Raw genomic sequence first — 19,449 nt, forward strand, 5'->3', positions numbered from 1 at the left:
TATAAGTATATCTAACAAATATTTAATATAATAGAACTCATTAAGTGAAGTAAATTTTATGATTTCTTTTCAGGAAACAATTTTGATTTTTGATTTAAAATTCGAACCAAACGCCATGTAGTTTATTTTGTGATTGCAAATATGAACTTTGGATCCTTGTGCCTAAATCATTTTAACTTGTATTCTTCCTTTTTCATCCAACACATTACTCTTTGAAAGACTATAAATAAAATAATTTATTTTTCAAACATCAAAATGAATTTAATCTGAAAACAAGCAGAACGCGTTCGTGAACGCTATTCACCACCAAGCCTTCATCACGCGGTTGGAAAGTAAGCGGCCATGGCGATGCCGCAAAGTCCCTCTTTTGCTGCATCGTCCTTCCGCATCAGTACGTACCCCTTCTCACCCCACAGTCTGCCCCATGAGTTCTTCACTATCCAGTAATTAGTTCCCTGCCACGTCCCGTAGCCAACAGCAGTGACGGCGTGATCAAGGTCAGTCCCGCACGGCCCGGAGAAGATCCCTCCTGTGTATAACTGGAAGTCGGTCCCTTTGGCTTCGATGCTCACCGACACAGGTTGGTTGGCCACCGCCGCCATCAGCGCCTTCTCGTCGTTCACCGGTACGTACTCGAAGCCGGCGATGGAAGCTGCGTGGTCTGAAAGCATCGTGATGTTGCAGATACCTTGATATCCTAGGTATGGATAGTTGGCCTCGGTGGTGATGCCGCCGTTTGAGGTGACGAAGGCGAATGCTTTGTCCTGCCAACCCCCATCGCACGCACCATTGGAGAAGTCGCAGTCAACGAGTGCTTGCTCCGACAGAGAGATCAGCTTATCTGTCTTGATCTTGGTGATCCCTTCTATTGTTGCTACCGTGGAGAACGCCCAGCAAGATCCTACGATTCGTGTTCATGCATCGATCGACCGACGAGAGAGAGAGAGGGTCAAACCCATTGCTTGGTCGTAGCTGATATTGTCAACGTAACCAGATGGCGTGGCAATGTATATTTCGTGCACGCAATGCATGTCGAATATATAATATGCATAGCGTGTTCGGTTTATAATGGATGGCATGCTTAGTTGACCTGATTAAAGCATGATTGTTTTGGACCAGATGAACTATTAACACGTACATGGAGACATAATAAGATATTAAACAATAATATATGTATTAATAGGTTTCTTTTGTGATAAATAAATAAATAAATATATATATATATATATATATGTCGATGATTAATTGCTGTGAAATTACGAGAACTAATCAGAGGTGTCCCAAATTCAGAATAATTAAGCATCTTATACATACAGGAGACGATGCCATCTTCAGAAGTTGTTTTCCTTCTTGAGTACGTGACGCTTATCATATTTGCAACCGTGAAGAATATTGGAAGTAGAAGATAAGATGGATTGACTTGAGTTTCAGCAACGCTGAAGTCTATTTCCTATCCACGAATTAATGTTCCGACTCGATTTGCTTCGAAAGCGTATTGTGAACCTGCTTATACAAGCGGAGGTGACCTCTTGGTGGCATGATGGAGGCTAATTCTAAAACTCGATTTGGTAGGCACTTGAAGTCGTCTATCTATCAAATGGAAACATGTGTTCGTGAAACCTGCGACTAATCTCCATGTTTCTGTTGATGAAGACCGGTTTAGTCTTCGCCCATATATATAACATACATAAGGATTGACATACACAGTGCTAATATTCTAATGCCATAGTTCTTGGCATTGATCATATTGTGGCCGGATCCATCAACAATCTTTAGGACGTTGAGGCGAGTATCCGCGAAATGCATAAGGGTTAACCTGATGCTTGTGATGAGTTACGTGTATGATACATTATCATATATATATATATATATATATATATATATATATATATGCTCCATTTTTCTTGACCACTGATACTTGGCATGGGATATCGTCTCCCGCTTCACGATAGCTGCGGAGTGTTTACGACGACAAAGACCATGCATGAACCACTCCTATATGGACGCGAAAACTTAGTCCGATGTCGATCATGATCATATTAGCAACATTCATGTTAGGGGAGACCACCATTACAGCTTGCGAATTTGGAAGTACACGAATCTGCAATAGCAATGAAACTAGACATGGAAGATTGGGAGCAGGGTTAGCAACAGAAGCAGGAAGAAGAGGGACGAGGGTGGGACCGCGAAGGTTCCGCCGTGGCCATGGATCTGGTGAGATCTGACGGCGAGCGGCACTTCGTCGAGGGAAAGGGAGCAGGAAGCCGGGTGGGAGCCGCCGGCATCCTCGGCCGCCATGAGCGCCTCGAGGACGGAGGTGGCGGTGGGCAGGAAGAGTGTCCGGTTCTTGGAGAGGAGCCATGTCAGTCCCATCAGCTGGCATTCCCTCTCATGCGCTGCGGCCGCCTCCTTGCCTGGTATGCTCAGGTTGCTGCTGCCACCCTGCTTCTCTTTGGCCTTCAGCTGCCAACACATGCAGGCACAGTTAACAGTTGACAGTAGGAATTTTGCTGCCTCGATTCTGACCAATTCGCTTCATTTGCAACTGTTCAATTGAAATCTACTACGGTTTCCTCGGATCCAGACAAAATTTAGCGGCGAGTTTTATGAGCAGTGACTTTGGGAGTGGGACGAGGCGCGGAAATTGCAGTCAACGTCGTTGTTCCTCGAGAAGCTAAAAATTGTCGAGATGTGTAGGTTCGAGCGGAGATGATGATAATGTTCTAAAAGGATGTCAGGTTCATTATGTAGCTAACTAATTCAAGAACCATTTGGTCAAGAAAAATTAATAGAGAACTTTTAATTAATAGAAACTTCAAGATTCGTTGTTATAATGGTAGTTGACACCGGCGTAGACTCATAAATGGAGAAGGTTGAATTGAAGGGAGAAATGGCAGCTTGTTAAGACCCGAAATTTATAATGTTCGATCACATCGCATCACCTTAATTTCATTCTCATAATATATGTGTTCGTGGAATTTTCTTGCTGGACGAGTCGTCTGGTTGGGAAGCGACTCACCTGGTTTAGGGTCCGAAGGCACCGAGTGCACCCGGCGAACCCGGGACGAGAGCAGTCCTTCTTCAGCCTCCGTCCGGCGTCCCCTGCCGGCACCCACCGCCCCAACTTGACGTCCGCAACGAACGCCCCAGCGCAGGCGAGACGCCGGAGGCGGACGCCGCAGTAGCAATACGCAGCGTCGCACGTGGCATTCACGCGCGGGAGCTCCACCCCGCGGTGGCGGAGCGCGCGCTCCACGCCGCCGATGCACGTCTCCGAGTCGTCGGGGAGGGCCGGCAGGTCGAAGCCGGTGGATGGTAGGGGGTGGGCTGCGAGAGCAGTGGCGGAGTAGGCGGTGAGCAGCCATGCCTTGAGGGCGGGACAACAGCTATAGCGGGAGGGAGGACCGCCGTCGGAGGCAGTGCAGGCGGCGGAGACTGATGGTAGAAGGTCGGACGGCGGGTCGAGAGGGCAGGCGGCGAAGGAGACGCCGGACTGCTCGGGGGAGGCTGGGACGGTGACTGGAGTGGAGGCGGCGGTGGCGGTGGCAGCGATGAGCTGAATGGAAGCGGTGTCAGGGTCGGGCACCGCCACCAGGAAAGAGACCTGGACCAGTACTAGCAGCGGTAGGAGATTAGGCATTGCGCTCTTCTCTCTTTCTCTCGCTCTCTCTCTCTCTCTCTCTCTGCGCGCGGGCAGCTTAATCCTATTGCATTTTGCTTTTTGGGTATGTCTTTCCCTTCCTGGTGATGTTTGATCGCTGCGTTCTGAGAGGACGTTAGAGAGGGAGCAAGGGAGAAGCGCTCAAACATATAGCGAGGATGGAGGTTGTGGCAATGGTTTGCTTGGAGAAGATATTGGGCTGTCGTTGATGTATATATGATTGGACAAGATGGATGTCACTTGTAACTTGGGAGGTAAGTGTGGATATTGCGATGTTCCATCGGTCTTTTTGCCCACGTCAACGAAAATTTTGGATGTATTGGATAAATATGTAGTGATGCGTAGACGATTATTGATCAATCTTAATGCATGAACACTCCTTAACAGTAACATCATTAATATACTACCCATATTGTAACATAGGCGACGACAGAGCATCAGTTAAAGGCCTCTTTTCACAGACTCTGCTTGGGTTGAGCAAGTGGTACACGAGTGGAGCTTTCGTTGCCATGGCTGTCCGGGTATCAGCGAGGCTGGCTGAGCCCGTGAAGATACTGGAAACAAGCAGCACGGAGATGTGCTTTGGACCCCATGTCTCTGCGACTGCCCTTGTCTGCGAGCTGATGCGCTCACAAGCTCAGCCTTTTTATGCATAGGATTCCAGGAAAACAACACTAGAAAATGATGAGGTTACGTTATGGCATGGCATTATCCGCGGAGTCCAGTGTTACGGACACGCAAATGATTCGTCTGCAGTAGATGGGATAGGATGGTCCGAGACACAGTCTACCCCAAGTTTCCCAGTGATTAAATGGTCCGTAAAGCATGTAGAAATTATCCCAGTAAACCAAGATAAAGCTCCCGAGGAACTTGTTCATACATCAGCAATTCTTCCATAATCTGGTGGAGCAGGTTGTGTCTGGGACAAAATAATTGCAGTGACCGAGATCACACGCAAAGTCAAACTTCGCTTCTGGATGCTTGTCGCCAATTTTGCAGGAGACATCAACACGAGGAAACAGAGTACCGTACATCAACAAGGAAAAGACATGACAGTAAAGGCTCGATCATTGGAACCAATGAGATCAGCAGCATTAGCTGCATGTATATGTTCGAGAATCTTGAAGGAAGGATGTGAGCCCTGTTGCTGTGATCCGAACCGAGGAGTATCGACCACGGAACGGTGTGAGACATCTGGTATCGGGAGTGGGGACTATTTGTATGTACCATTGCGTGGAGTGGAATGGTTGCGGAAGGAATGATACCTGCTACATCTATCTGTCAAATGCAGAGAATGCACACACAGAGGAGCGACTCTGTTTCATGGCAGTGCCGCCTCGGAGTCCATCGTGGTCCACTAAATATTCCATGAAGTACCAAATGGCGTTCTGCTCCCGTGCATGTGACGCTAACTTGTAGGATTCATGTGTCGCCCACCTTGTTCTTACATTTTTGTTCCTTTGTAATCAAATCCAATTACTGGCCTTTGTTTTGGTGGCTCTTTGGCTGCTCGCACAGGCAACAAAGCAGAGGGGCTTATGCGTTCTCCAGGAGTGTGGTGGTGTTCTTTCCACGATGCAAGCATGCGTTCAACGTATATCGACGATTCTTCTAGAGCTCAAGAATCAAATCTAAAGATTCGTTTACCCACAGGAAGAAACATAGATTTAACCACCAACTCCAATCCCAAGGACTGGATCAATCTCATTTATATGGTATGAACCCTAATATCTCGATTTCTTGTTCAGTGGTGAAATTACGTTGACAGAAACACAACACGAGCATTGCCATGGCGTGCCCGCTTATGTACATTCATCCTTGACTGCAAGCGTGTAGAATTCATAAAACAATCACACCAAGAGCACAAGCCCAATATTAGACAGTATTCAATGCCAGTTCTATTAATAACACAACAAGATTTGGTTGTTCCTTCATATGTACACAAGAAAGAAGGCACACATCCTCGTAGAGCAGATCCAAAGCCTTGAAACAGCTGCATCGTCTTTCTTTCTCAGCCAGAAATGACCAAGTCTCTTCAGATATCGATGATGACCAAATTCCCTGAATGTTGAGCACATGGTTCAAACTGTGACCTGATACAACAAAAATGTAAAGATTAATAGACGAAATTCTCAGTCCAAAGGAACTACACCATGAAATGAAACGAGGGGTAAAGCTGAAGGACCTTAGATAAATACACAAAGAAAGGCGGACAAATAAACGAATGAATAGTGCACAAAAAAAAAAAGTATCTTAGCCCTCCTCGTTTTTCTTCAATTTCCTTTTTGCACTTCCTCTCTTTTAGCACTTCCAGCCCCCAATACAATCATACGGTTGTTGCATAAACTCATGAAAGAGGAGCAAAAAATAGGCAATCAAGACAATTCTACAAAAAGAAAGGTTAGTACACCATGGAGGTGTGCACTTAAGCATATCAGCACATCCGTAACCAAGTAAAGTAGCAACTTTGCACGCGATACAGACTTGCAACGAGAACAGGTAACATACTGTCCATCTACTCGAGCTTTCTTTAACTGGCACTGTTCTTCATTCTTTTCCCTGGAACGCCCTTTACTTGAAATAGGAACCACATCTCGGGCGTGGCTAGTTGGGTCATCAGATGGTACTTCAGCTTTCCCTTGAATAGGAAGCGGCATGTGAGGCACAACAAAGTCAGTTCCGGAAGCACCATTTGTTGATCCACCTGCTATAACTGTTACGGTTGGAGTTGACAAAGAGTTCCAACTCTCAATCAAGGCAGAACATTGTTTACCTGCATATTCCTCCTTGGCTGAACAAATAGAATCTGCTGCTGCAGTGTTAGCAGGTACTGAAGCAAATGCCTCAGAATATGCAACAGCATGTGGAATGTCATAAAACAAGGGAGCCAACATTTTATTTTCTTGGATACTACTACTGGGACCACTTGTCTCTTCATTTCTAGCCAGGGATGAGCATGATCCTTTCCCTCTATGCACCACAGCGTAATGTTTATTCTTTGATTCTATGATTTGTCTCATAATATCTCCTGTATCACAGTTTCCTGAAAAAAAAGGGGGGGAATAAGCCCTTTTCTTGTAACAAACATGTCCTACCAAGTTATGCACTTGGGAATGGCCGTAAATCAACTAGAAACGTTGAAGCTAACCTTGATTTATCTCTCAGAAATAAACAATGAATCTAAAAAAGACGTTCGAAGCACCAAATCAAGTTCTTGCTCATATTTAATATGATTCTACTGGCACAGAACTAAGCTTAATCAATTAAAAAAAGTTTGAGCAAACCTAGAATATATTTAATAACAGTGCAAGCAGCAACCCTTTCTGCCTCTTTTTTGCTCAGTGCAGTTTCACCTTTAAATGTCTTGTTATCAAACAAAACAGAAGAGACGAAGGCTGGAATCAGCCCTGGCTTGTGAGAAGTCTCATATGTTGGCAGGTTCATGTTCATCTTCACAGAATATTCATGCAGGATAAGTTTACAGAGAATGGTATCCTACAAGTGAAAAAAAAAAAAAAAAATTCATCAGAAACTAAAATTTTGAGTGTTAATAAACTCACAGAAAGTAGACAAAGAAACATACATTATGGATGAGAGACAAGCCCTTGTTCTTGTTGATAATACGGATGCCCTCAAGGGCAAATTTTGCTGCACATTGTTCGGCTGCCTTTTTGGTCGGAAATGTGCAAGGGGAAGTGAAATTTTTCCCATCCACGATTACAGTAGACCTGAACTCAGGCGAATGCGGCGTTCCCTCATTTATAGTCTGATATAGTGGCAAGGTGATAGAAGATCTTTGTGTATATTCTTGCAACCTATTCTTATGCATGAACTCTTCTGCCATACCTATAACCAAAAATTCACTTATCGAGCAAACTTGAGGAAATACTATTATTTGAACATAAATATTAATAAACACAACATGCAAGGGTGTGATACCAGGGAATTTACAAAAAAGAGCAAGTGTTGAGAAGAAGAACAGAGATAGCAGAAGCTCATGATAATCTATGTCCCAAAAGCCAGTGATTCATAACTTCAGCATAGTAGTAACGACATACATCTCAATCATGTGTGCATAAAGAAAAAGCAAAAAAGAAATAAAAAATCAAAATAAATTGCCTCCCATGACATCACAAATAAAAAATTTAAAAATCCAATCATAACGTGGATATAGATCTTCTGATCCATTAGCTTCAAGCACCATCAACAGGATCATTTCAAATGTGCCGATAAGTAATTTAATCCTAGGTAAGTCTTGTAACTTCTTATCTTTGATTATTTATGACAAAGAACAGTTCCATCAAGGGGAAAATGAAACAATGGACATATAACAGAATACGCTAAGATTAGTACCTCAAAAAAGGAACAATGGACTTATAAATTTTTGCCTCATTTAGTTGGACATGCAATAAAATACACCAAGATTACTGCCTCATGTAATCAGGATTAAAATGAACAAATTCAAAGTATGTGTCATCTAATGTTTTCTGCTATGCTCTTTTCTGTTAGGTCATGTATAATGGAATAAAAATTGGGGATACCACAAAGCAACAGGACTCACTAACTACTTTATACATTAAGTAATGCATACTTGTTTTGTTAGACTTCCGTGAACCTTTCGGCACAACACAAAAAGAAAAAGCCTTTTGTAGACAAGAATGTTATGATTATGTTTTGGTTATTAAAGCTACTCATATCTGTAACGTCATAACAAGTAACTTACAAACACTGGTTGAACCTCATGACCAAATACTGAAAATGTAAACATTCAGTACAAGACCAATTACTAGCATATATACCATTCCGAGCCTTAAAAAAGAAATCTTGCTCGATATACAAATTTACGATACCACATGAATATGTTCTCAAATATATATTTCTTTTGAGCTAAAATACGACTTACTTCCCCATCACCATCACAAGTTTCAACATTTACAATCGAATATAAAACATAATAAGTCTGCTCCCTTTTCTGCAAGATCCAGAGAAGCAGAGGAGGGTTTCTTCGCCTGTTCGCCATGCTACAGACTAAAACTGTTAGCAGACACATGGTCTTTCTTATTTTAGTTTTCAACCAAAAAGATCACGAGAAACGAAAAGAAAACAAGAACAGAGCGTAGAAATGGCATTAGAAACTCCAAAAGGTGCTTCCTTTACGATTTGGAATCCCGGGAGAGATTCGGAAAGGAAGCAGCTCAGAGCAAGATCAAAGACGAGGGAAGATGGAGAGAGCGTAATAGAGAAGATGAGCAGCGAGGAGATTTGGTCACAGTAGCGCTGCTCGATGGATTCGTAACGCACACAAAATTAGGAGGTGGATGCAAGGGTAACCAACGGCCACTTACTGATTCCAACCCGGGAGGTCCAATCGCCGGGGGAGCGAGCAATCAAATGAAGCTATCCATACGAGAGGAGCCGGGAGAAACGAAAGGGGGCAACGGACCAAAAGGGTGTGGTTTTAGGGTTCCGAGGCCTGACGCGGCGCTGCGACTGAGTTGCACCGCTCATCTCGTGACTAAATTAGATCGAGTATGATTTCTCGAATAAAAGAACTAATTAGAACAATAAAACATAGTGGAAATTTTCCAAGAGAAGTCATTTATTTTGGGTTTTTCCGATCGGTGTCTTTTTTCTTTTATTTTTATTTGTTGTCATCATAACTCTGTTTTTTTTTCTGTACCTTCAAACCATCTCCGATAGGATAATCAAAAAAATTACAATCATTTGCATTGGATTGATCTGAAAAATTTACAATGGCATAGGTTTGTGATGAAGGGGTCTGAAAAATCCTATGAGGTTGGAGCTGATCTCCGAGAAGGTTCTCTTGAAACATAGAAGGCTCGATCTGTTAATCACGTAGCAGAGTTTAAATTTCAGGTGCATGATAAGTGTAATACAAAAGTGATCTTAATGTTTCACTTTGATAAGTATAGGAATCTCAATATAACATTTGAAAATACAAGGATCGATATATTGAAAATGTTTAACTTTTATAAATATCGGAATGCTGGGACATGTACGATCCTTTACGATCAGTAGTGTCTAATCTTACTTGCTATCCTTGTCATGACAATCTCACTGATTACTGTTAAATCTAACAACAAGTTTCACTAATCGTAAGAGTAAATGCTAAGAAGACAAAACGAAGAAGGCGTTGGCAAATGCCCATAATCCTCTCTATACTACAAATAATTAAAGGGTGTGCGCGTGTGGGAGAGCTACATACGGACTTTTACGTAGATCTCACCACCAGGAGGATCGCAAGAACATGAACTTTTGTTTAGCAAACTTTATGCTCCGTCATCTTGTATGATATTTGTTGTCGAAATGACTTGATCGGATTAGATTTAATAGCAGATGGTGGATGTGAACATGTGGGTCAATCTTATAGTATTACTTATCTTGATCTTTGAGATGATTAAACAAAATTATTTTGGCAAACCTACATCGACCACGCACTGCTCCGTGAGTTATTCCACCTCCTCTCATGGCCTATTACTACTGGTACGCCTCCCATGCATATTCTTATCCTAAATTGATAAAAGGTCAAAAGATAGAAGATATATTTTTCTGCTCGGGTGATTTGTTTTCAAGTTGACATTTAGCCCTTGTCAGTCGTCGTATATGTGATCTTGAAGCTTACCTATATTATTATAATTAGGTAGATCAATATCCTGATTAATAGTTGTACATTCAGCTATGGATGTAGCAATGGTTGGTGACCTCATCATATGTAGGAGGAAGTTGTGTGTTTTCTACAAACAAAAGACAAGATTTCTTATTATTATACTTGTGACAAGTTCGGAACTCAAATTCTTGCAGTTTGGTTCGGTTGACATTATTTCCGAATGATGTGTGTCGACAGACAGACGGTGGTATGAATTAGAAAAGGAGATCAAAAAGGGGAAGTCAGAATAATTGGTTGGCTGGCTTGCTCCTAATTTAGAGTTCACTGGTTGGTTAGAGCCGGAGTTGAGAGTTCCTATCTCCATGAGAGGATAAGATGGCATCGATGGCTTCCTTTACTTGCCCAACATCTGGTGGTTTTCCGCCTTGTCCCGGCCATAACTCATCGGTCGCCAACACCTGCATAGGAACACAAGAGGCCAAATCTCAGACATCAAGATGAAAAGCTCTCGATTTAGCCATCTGATTTAGTAAGAAGAAGGATTATTAATATATCCGATCGCAAGACCTTCACTTGCAACTGCAGGAACTTCACGTAGCTAATCGCCTTCTCCAGCATGGTTACCAAATCAACCTACGTGAATTTTTTTTTTTTTTTTTTTTTTTGTATGGAGAACACAGTTAGTTACAATCGCCAAGACAATGGCGCAGGAAAAATAACTGGGAAAAACAATACATCCGAAGCGAGGCAAACCTTTGTGCCATTGGGAACGAGATCTTGAAGAATTTTGAGCCGCTCACTGATCCGTTCCCTCCGGTTCTGCAACGACAAACTACCTTGAGATGATTCATGTTTGTGTTCCATTGCCAAATCGTTCACAGCGTATAATAACAGAAAACAAAAGGTCCAAATTAATATATTAGTAGTGGTAGATGAAAACACCTTTGCTGCGATACTCTGTTGTGGATCTTTGGATGGACTAGTAGACTTGTCTTTGGTCCTCCTGGGAGTACCGCACTGCTTCTTGGGACTTTGCACATTACATGAATTCTGCAACAGAAACATAAGCAGTCGACGACGTGACTTACGTAGAATTTAATTCTAAGAAACCCATGCTTCATTTCTTAGGTTATCTTGATGATATATCGAACGCTACACATTACCGTGCTCGAGCGTTTTTGGAGGACCGTTGTTTGCCCAATGCTTTCTTGAAGGCCATCGAAAGCTGCGGCACCGGAGTATATAAACCCAAACCGATCTTGACCTCGACGCTTATTCCCGCTTCCTACCTCGAAACAGTCTTTCTCCTGAATTAGCCTGGAATCAGCAGTTCCACGCTTGATATCCAGGTGATTCGGCTGATAACTTCGATCCATGGCATCGATCCAAGCGGCGCATTCCTCCTCGTGATCAAGGTTCAGGTGACCATCGAAACTAAGCACCGAAGTGTCGAAGCAGGCCCAGGACCGTTGGGATGCGACGACGGAGAGGGATTCTTGTGGCGGAGAAATCACCGAACCGAGCATATTGTACGCGCAGCTATCCGAGTTCCTAGGGTCCGAGTGGAAAGAAAGAAGGCTGCTCGAATAGCTCCCGCGGGAATCAGAGCTTTCTCCATCACGGAGAAGCGTGCTGCCGTCCCCCAGATAGCCGAACAACTCGAGCGAAGAAGGAAGTCTAAGCTCTTGAATTGATGGCCCTCCTCCGTCAAGTGGACACGCTGGTGGACCTTGTCGAGTTCGATCTTTTGCGAGGGCCATAGAGAGAGAGATAGCGGAAGAGTTGTGGGATCCTACCGAGTTGCAGAAACAAGAGGAGGAAGTGGAGTGTATCTGAGAGAGAGAGAGAGTATTGAGTGGTGACAGAGGGAGGAAGAGGGACTTGCTCTTTGGGATGCTGCCGTTCATTTATGTTCTTGTACATGCATGCTGCGAACTTGCACCTCATATAAGGGGAGATGGCTTCTCCTTCCTATAAAGTAATGTGCATAAGAATAGCATAATAATAATAATAATAATAATAATAATAACTTAGAAGCGCTTGCATGCATTTCTGTGAGGAGGAGGAGGAGTTCGGTGGCATGAACGGAGAGATAGGGGATGGATGTGTGTGACAGAGGAGGAGAGAGAGAAAGCTAGGAAGCCAAATGGTCGCCGGAAGTGTCGCACGCCCACGTCTAAGATTCCCGTATGAGTGGCTCCTTCCTCCTCACTTCCACAACCCTAGAGCACGTGGGCCATGGTTATAAATCTCGTGGGCATCTCCTTATCTTAAGACATGTTTGATTCCAGACATGACACTGTGAGCTTTTAATGCTGTGATCCTTCTCTTCTATTAGTTTATGACATCCATATCGAACCAGGAGATGAGCATACACGCTTCGAGGAGACTCCTTCGAGACGCACCTACTCTCTGTTCTATGAACTCCGACTCAGGTTCATTTGTTGGAGCTGCTCTGTGGTCCTGATTCCTTCAGCGCTGCTACCTCTTGTTTCATCATCTCGTATCCTAAGCCTCGTGTCAAGGAGTGTAACGGTTGTGATTAACTATGGAAAGTGATCTTAATAAGCAAAACTGAATCTTGCTGCTGTTTGCATAATTTTAAAGAGTTCAAAATATGCCGAAATCCTTTCTCCTCAAACTTGTTTAACCAACAACCGCCAGAGTCAACAATAGCAGGCATCAATTGTTGGGTGGCTTATATTACTTCTCAAATGAATGATCACTGATGAGTTGGGCTGCCTGTTGTTCCATGAACCCACGAGTCCAGAGATGGAGAAGAAGAGTACACTGTCCTTTGAGATGCCATGTGAGCAAATGAAGCGATAGAATATATACGTGAGTATGAGTGGCTCATCAGAGCAGCATTTAATGCAGGGGTGGGCACAGCTGTTGAGGTGAGCGATGCAATGACATAAGTTCCATGATCATGTGGGATCTCGAGGCTTGGAGACGAGTCTTGTGGGAACGAGTGCAATGTAATGGAGGCCAAACAATAATGGGGGTCATTAAACCACAGCATTTAATGTCAAGGGTCTTACCATTAAACAAGTGAAAGCAGCACGATTAATGACGAAGCTACAGCAAACATCATGCCATGGATGTGAACTTTGTCTCATGAACCGAAGCAACCCATATGCTCTGGTAACGAATTCCTCCATATTCTATGTGGCTTATGGGATTCTGGTTTTCAACTTTGTGATCCTCATGTTCATCAAGGTGAGAGCAGTCGAAATTTTATTGTGAGTTCAGAACTCTGTCCAACCTCAGTCAGTGCTAGGAGAAAGTCATAGCTGAAACCACAAGATTGATTATTTTGGACCGATAGAAAGTCATACCTTTCTTCCATTTGGCTTTGAAGGAGTAACACTTTGATTTAGTAAGCCTCATGCTTCTTCACTGCAACATTTTCTTGTGATCTTGCTTTCCGCTCATGAAACATACTGTTGAGATTGATTGGGATACTTCACGACATTTTGGAACAAGATTCATCTATATCCCATTGGCATTCTTCTAACTCGCCATCATTCTTCCCTTCCGCCTACTTTGCTTCTCCTCTCCTGCTCGATCTTCTTCCCCGCATCAGCCTGTCGCTACTTCTTCCTGTTCTTCCCAATCTTCGTTGGAGACGAGACGGCGGATATCGGCGGTGGCGGGATTCAGCAACGACGGCCGTGGCGGCACGAATTCGCCAGCGAGCGTCGAGGGAAATGGCAGGTGGTGACAGATTTGACGTGTAGAATCCGGTGACCGGAGCTGAGGATAAGAATGCGGTACCATGGAGATATGGCGCCAAAAAATTTTTTTTGGGCCTCTTTGGCGCTTAAGTGGTTTACGGTAAGCTAAGTCACGGTGTTTGAACTCACACTTTATGGGCCAATCCGGGTTAACCTACCGGGCCGTGTTATGTGCCTTAATCCCTACAGCCCCTTGTGTTCGAACGAAGTAGTGTCCTGTTCATTACCTATTCTAATTCGTCGTTTATCTCCTGTAGTCGCTCGATCCTTTACCCTCCGTCAGCCCCTCGTCTCGCTCTTCTTTCGCGACAGCAGAATGGCCGACACCGGAGACGATGGGCATCAGCGGTGGTAGTAGTCTGCAACGGTGGGCGTCGCGGGGCGGGGCGAATCCGCAGATGAGCACGAGGGGAGACGCTATTAAACTGTCTGGATCCAGTCACCGTGAGTGAGGACAAGACGTTGGAAGCTGACGGCTTTGACGCCAAAAATTTTTTTTTCGGCCTCTTTGTCGTTGTTATCGTGAACGGTAAGCTCACCTGTTGGTGTTGTACTCACCTTTGTGGGTCAGAGCTTGGCCCAGTCCAGCTATTGTTTGAAGGATTAAGCCCAGGCTGGATATTTTTGATACAAGGCCCAATTAAAAAAGCGCATCCAACAAATAAGATGGGCCTCCATCTATGGAGCTTACGGTAAGGAGTTGCAGGAGCCGCCGACAAGTTTCTCCTCCCCTTCTTAGACCGTCCTCTTTCCCATTTGGCCTCTCGTTCTTTCTTCTCCTTCTCTTCCCCTCCCATTCTCCTCTCGTTCTTTTTGCTCCATCGACCCTTCACAACTGTTTCCTATTCTCCTCGCTTATATGGCGACGATGAGTCCAAGCGACGTGGTAGAGTGGCGGCAAGAGCATGTTCGGAACCAAGCAATGTTCCCAATTGTTGCTCATGGCAGGATGTGCATGTTCTGCTTCGTCTTTGATCTCCTCCTCGCTCTATCTTTTACCTTTCGTCAGTCCCTCACAGCAAGTTGCTGCTCTTCTCGGTCTAAATCGGCGACGAAAAGGCCGACCGGCACCGGAGAAGATGAGCATCAGAGGTGGTGTGAGTCAGCAACGGTTGACGTGGGGGAGCGAATACGCCGATGAGCGCGAGGGACACGACAGTAGCTATTCGAGAAGTAGGATCCGGTCACCGTAGGTGATGACAAGAATTCCGAAACTGAAGGGTGAGACGACAAAAATATTTTTTGGGGGCCTCTTTGTCGCTTTTCTGGCGAACGGTAAGGTCACAGGGCGGTGTTTGTACCCACCACATGATAAAGTCCCTCAGCTTGTAGGATTCAGTCACCGAAGGTGAAAACAAGATCACGGAAACTTGAAGTGTGACGCCAAAGAAAAGCATTTTTGGGCCTCTTTATCGCTGTTCTGGTGAAGGGTAAGGTGACTCGTCAGTTTTTGTACTCGCCTTATGGGTCATAGCGTGTTCGAAAGGCTTGGGCCCAGCCCGTCTAAGAGTTCAAAGCCATTGCAGAGCAGCCTGGCTATTTTGGTTTGTAGGCCCAATTAATGAGCCCATATAACAATAGCTAAGTTGAGGCTCCATCTATCAGTCCATGGCAACGAGCCGGAGGAGGAGCCGACCTCGCTCGGCTGAGAGAGGCATTTTGGGGGGTTTCCGAGTTCTAAGCGCTGGATTTCTGCAAGGGTAGGGGCACTGCGGTTCATCCTCGTAGTTTTTATGAATCTGGGCCTTCTAAACGTGGCTCATACATGTCGAATAGATAGATGCTCGAGTATTGGACAGTGCCAATTGCGTTTCGTTATCATCGCTTGCTTTACCGTTCCTGACCGCTTTATCGGGAATCGAGCATTCCACAAAGAAACATCACATCAAGTCTGCGTGCGATGGAATTCATGGCAATGATTGCAGAGGCTATACCAAGAATGGTGATAGGGGAAATTAATTGAAGTGGAAAGAGGAGTCTGAGGAGGCTGAGCTCCGAGTCTCTCTTTGTCGAGGAGTCGTCGCTGTGTTTTGTTCTCCCTTTCTCGAACCATGCCCTGTGAAGAGTGGCATGGAGGAGGAGAGGCTGAAACAGAGCGATGCATTACCAGGAACAACTCCCACAATAAATGCGTGGTGATGATCCGCAGAGCTCAAGAAACGAGGTGGAATCTCTCAGATTTGTTGGTCTCGGTTGTACCCGACACAGTCACTCTCTGTCCCCGGCCCCCCCCCCCCCCCCCCCCTCCTCCAAGGCTGACAGCTTGTACCGGCAGAGGAGGATCAGGCCTCGACCAAAGCAGAGCATAACCAGGATTAAGAGACCCAAGGCTCTGTTTGCAGTCGACTCGTTCTTGATGTGAAGGAATCCACGATGACTGAATCACTCCGCGATGAGGCTTGTTTCTGAAGAATTCCAGCGGACAAAGCAGCGCAATCTATCGCAAAAGATAAGGATGATTATTGACGACGACGACGACGACATTGTTTTTTTGTAGTGCTTTGGCGTGTAATATCAATGTATATATACGTTGCAAAATTTCTTCAAGAGAATCATTTAGGGTGTGGTGGTGCCTACTTGACGACAATATTTCCCTAAAAATATCTATTGTGGATGCATATGGATCTAATTCTGTCTTTCTTAGACATGGTAAAACATCATGTCGCCATGACACTGTTATCAGAGCGAGCGATGAAGAAGAAGACTCACACTGCCAAAAGAAAGGAGGAGTTTTTATTGGCGAGTCGAAATCGCTTAATTTCCGGTGAGGATTAATCCCGAAAGCTAAAAAGGAAAACCAATACAAGTGGTAAAGAAAGCATAAAGGGAGATCCTACCGAGATAAGCTTGGCCCCACAAGGTTGCGTGCCTCACACTCTAAGCTCGTGAATGGATCCAATGATCCCTCGTATAATAAGACAAGTTCTCGCTCTGACATCAACCCTACACGGTACGCTAAATAGTTAGTATTCGATGGCTTTGACGAAGACATGTTGAAAGGTCGCTGCAACTGCAGATGATACAGACGATGGGAAGCAGCTCGCCGAGAAGCAGACGTGAAGAGGCTCCACATGACCCATCGCTATAAATGATGAACTACGAGCCCTGTATGTATCATCACAAGGAAAGAATCGATGAAAGATGCGGACACAATTTTATTGATCTTGGCCGGCCGGTATAACAACAACATCGCTGCTGTTTGCCCTTGTTACAGCTTCGGAAAGCAGGTCGGAGCATGGTTACGGCAATTCTTAGCGAGCTTCATCTTAACAAAGTGGGAGTGAAATCCTCCGATCGTACTTAGCACGGTTGTCATGTGATGCTGACTTGATGTGGATGACCAACTTTCTTTGTTTTTGCCCCATCGACATCCTTTAAATCTTGCTTGGTCAACCATGAGAAAGCCAGAACAGAGCACGGGAGCAATTCCCTCCTTCGGGGACTCGGTCACATGATCATCCCTACCTATGCGTGTCCTGATAACCTCGATTCGTGCCTAATTAAACTCGGTACTATTCCATTTAGTTCTCTGGTCCATCCATCTTCTCCGGGCCGATTGGCAGCAATGATTGAGGCGAGATGGTACGGAAGGTTTCTGTGTTTCCTGTGGCTGTCTGGCAGACGAAGAAAGATCATGCGAGATCTAGCGGAATCCATACTTGCAGAATCGTGTTGATGTTCCAATCTTTTTAAGCGGAGGAAAGATCGTGTAAGGGATCCAACGGAATCCATACTTGCGGAAGAGAGTAAAAATAAGAAGCTCCTCCGGATCGTGTCGATTTTAGACAAATGCCACCACCACATACTCGACGGGAAATAGTTTCCGCTATACGCTTTCCATGATCCGTAAAGCCTGCCTCCTTAGTTAAGATCCGAGGAGTTGCGAAGCGAGAGACGGTGTAGAGGGCTTTCACAGCCGGAGAGCGATGCCGAGGAGAAAGTAGCCATTGCAGATTTTTTATGTTCTCATTCCACATAATTTGTCATACTGCCAATCTGCATCCCACTATCGAGCACTAACAAGAGGACAGAATTACAAATAGCCAGAAGAAGAAGAAGAAGAAGGAAAAGATGCAAAGCCAACTCCACTCCGACCACAACCTGCAAGTTATTACGTTACACACTCGAGCCACGGCTACATGGAAACTGAAGACAGAGAGGTAGTTTTATCTATTACAAACGGAGCAGGGGGAGGTTTAAGCTTCTATTACACTCTGAGCAAGTAGACACTCAGCTCAGGGCCTCCATTGTTGTCTGGGTTCATCATGTAGAAGGCCTCGGAGTCTTTGGACCCCACCACCCTCTCGAATTTTGCTCGCATGTACATGACGTCCTTATCGGTGTTGCCGGCGTCGCCGCCGTCGCCCGGGATCACCCCGGCCCCCATCGACACAGGCTCGACGGCCCTCAGGACCTTCCAGTCGCCGGGGCCGCACTCGCGCTGCACCGCGTACCCGCACTTCTTGCCGTTGATGTACGCCCGCCAGAGCGGCTCCTCCACTAGCCTCGTCGTCGTCGTCGCCGCCGTCTTCTCGCCGCCACCGCCGCCGCTGCTGCTGCTGGGCTTGCGCTCGCACTCGAGTGCGATCCTGACCAGGCCCGACGCCATCTCGCGCACGAGCGCGCTGGTGGCCGTGGCCAGCTCGACGAGCACCACCGGGCACGACTTGCTGTCCGCCTGGAAGGCGAGGTGGACGTGGCCGCGCCGGTGCCCGTAGAGGGTGCCCGTGACGCGGGCGCCGAGGCCCGTCGGTCGGTTCCGGCGGAGGGAAGTCGCGGCCGCCAGAACCGACCGAAGCCTGGACACCGCCGTCTCTGCGGCCGAAGAAGTTTTCTTCTTGGGCCCAGTAGCGACGGCGGCCGTCTCTTCTTGGTAAGGGTAGGATGAGGAGGTAAAGGAAGAGAGAGTGGCTTTCTCTTCATCCTGGTCATCCCACTCCTTCCTCTCCGCTGCTCCTTCCTTGGGGGACTTCTTTATCCTCCACTGGAAGTGTTTTCTGGCGGAGGAGGAAGAGGAAGAGGAGGAGTCACGGGAAGTGCTTCTTCCCATGTTGATGGTCCTCATCAGGGACTCTACTGGAAAAGCAAGCAGGAGGATGGAGTGATTGGTGAAATATTGGTGAGGGGAAGAAGAAGAAGAAGAAGAAGAAGGGCAGAGGGGGGATCCTTTATGGTGTGTTGTCACTTCTCTCTTCTCCCTCGACACACCACTCGGCAGCGATGGTGGGCTCATTTATGTCCATGTCCATGTCCATGTCCATGCATCGGTGATGGCAGAAGCGAGGGCAGTGTGTCATGCAAATGCACGCCGTCCTCCGAGGCTGGGGATCGTCACCAGAATCCTTACAAAAGTAAGGCTGGTGGTCTGCCCCCACCTAACTGCAAGTGCATAGAGCGGGGTGGCAGACCGAAAGCAGCAGCGG

At 45.7% G+C, this 19,449-nt stretch overlaps 4 protein-coding genes across 14 annotated transcripts; all 4 read right to left on the bottom strand.

The window, feature by feature from the left end:
* Window positions 1-169: 169 nt before the first annotated feature.
* Window positions 170-914, bottom strand: LOC103976810 (vignain-like; the record flags this gene model as incomplete). The annotated part of the gene is made up of 1 exon (XM_009392136.3): window positions 170-914. A coding segment is annotated over one exon (597 nt), but the record flags the coding sequence as incomplete, so codon positions are not given.
* A 1,110-nt stretch (window positions 915-2,024) lies between these two features.
* LOC135606304 (uncharacterized GPI-anchored protein At4g28100-like) lies at window positions 2,025-3,843 on the bottom strand. The gene is made up of 2 exons (XM_065097355.1): window positions 3,020-3,843; window positions 2,025-2,463 (listed from the first exon to the last, which is right to left on the bottom strand). The coding sequence occupies exons 1-2, from the start codon at window positions 3,638-3,640 to the stop codon at window positions 2,119-2,121; spliced, it is 966 nt and encodes a 321-aa protein (XP_064953427.1). The 5' UTR covers window positions 3,641-3,843; the 3' UTR covers window positions 2,025-2,118.
* A 1,693-nt stretch (window positions 3,844-5,536) lies between these two features.
* Window positions 5,537-12,195, bottom strand: LOC135585032 (double-stranded RNA-binding protein 4-like). Of its 11 annotated transcripts, XR_010484761.1 has the most exons (10): window positions 11,453-12,195; window positions 11,232-11,339; window positions 11,043-11,108; window positions 10,857-10,922; window positions 9,007-10,747; window positions 7,245-7,507; window positions 6,946-7,156; window positions 6,435-6,704; window positions 6,170-6,299; window positions 5,537-5,754 (listed from the first exon to the last, which is right to left on the bottom strand). XR_010484761.1 is itself a non-coding variant. In XM_065097354.1 (6 exons), the coding sequence occupies exons 2-6, from the start codon at window positions 7,503-7,505 to the stop codon at window positions 5,697-5,699; spliced, it is 930 nt and encodes a 309-aa protein (XP_064953426.1). In that variant the 5' UTR covers window positions 7,506-7,507; window positions 9,007-9,173; the 3' UTR covers window positions 5,537-5,696. The 11 variants fall into 11 exon arrangements, 8 of the variants coding, with proteins under 8 accessions (XP_064953426.1, XP_064953421.1, XP_064953424.1 ...); XR_010484760.1 differs by having other exon boundaries at window positions 6,170-6,704; XR_010484762.1 differs by lacking the exons at window positions 6,170-6,299; window positions 6,435-6,704.
* A 5,893-nt stretch (window positions 12,196-18,088) lies between these two features.
* On the bottom strand, window positions 18,089-19,426 carry LOC135606305 (protein MIZU-KUSSEI 1-like). Its single transcript, XM_065097356.1, has one exon. The coding sequence runs from the start codon at window positions 19,257-19,259 to the stop codon at window positions 18,234-18,236; it is 1,026 nt and encodes a 341-aa protein (XP_064953428.1). The 5' UTR covers window positions 19,260-19,426; the 3' UTR covers window positions 18,089-18,233.
* Window positions 19,427-19,449: the final 23 nt, after the last annotated feature.

This window comes from Musa acuminata, chromosome BXJ2-2, assembly GCF_036884655.1.
Source record: "Musa acuminata AAA Group cultivar baxijiao chromosome BXJ2-2, Cavendish_Baxijiao_AAA, whole genome shotgun sequence".
Lineage (NCBI taxonomy): Eukaryota > Viridiplantae > Streptophyta > Magnoliopsida > Zingiberales > Musaceae > Musa > Musa acuminata.

Coding starts and splice junctions, on each gene's coding strand:
- LOC135606304 (XM_065097355.1), bottom strand. CDS start 3,640: ATGCCTAATCTCCTACCGCTGCTAGTACTGGTCCAGGTCTCTTTCCTG. Junction 2,464..3,019: donor GCCTTCGGACCCTAAACCAG/GTGAGTCGCTTC, acceptor ATGTGTTGGCAG/CTGAAGGCCAAAGAGAAGCA.
- LOC135585032 (XM_065097347.1), bottom strand. CDS start 7,505: ATGGCAGAAGAGTTCATGCATAAGAATAGGTTGCAAGAATATACACAA. Junction 7,157..7,244: donor GCTTGTCTCTCATCCATAAT/GTATGTTTCTTT, acceptor TTTCACTTGTAG/GATACCATTCTCTGTAAACT. Junction 6,705..6,945: donor TGTTATTAAATATATTCTAG/GTTTGCTCAAAC, acceptor CTTTTTTTTCAG/GAAACTGTGATACAGGAGAT.
- LOC135606305 (XM_065097356.1), bottom strand. CDS start 19,259: ATGAGCCCACCATCGCTGCCGAGTGGTGTGTCGAGGGAGAAGAGAGAA.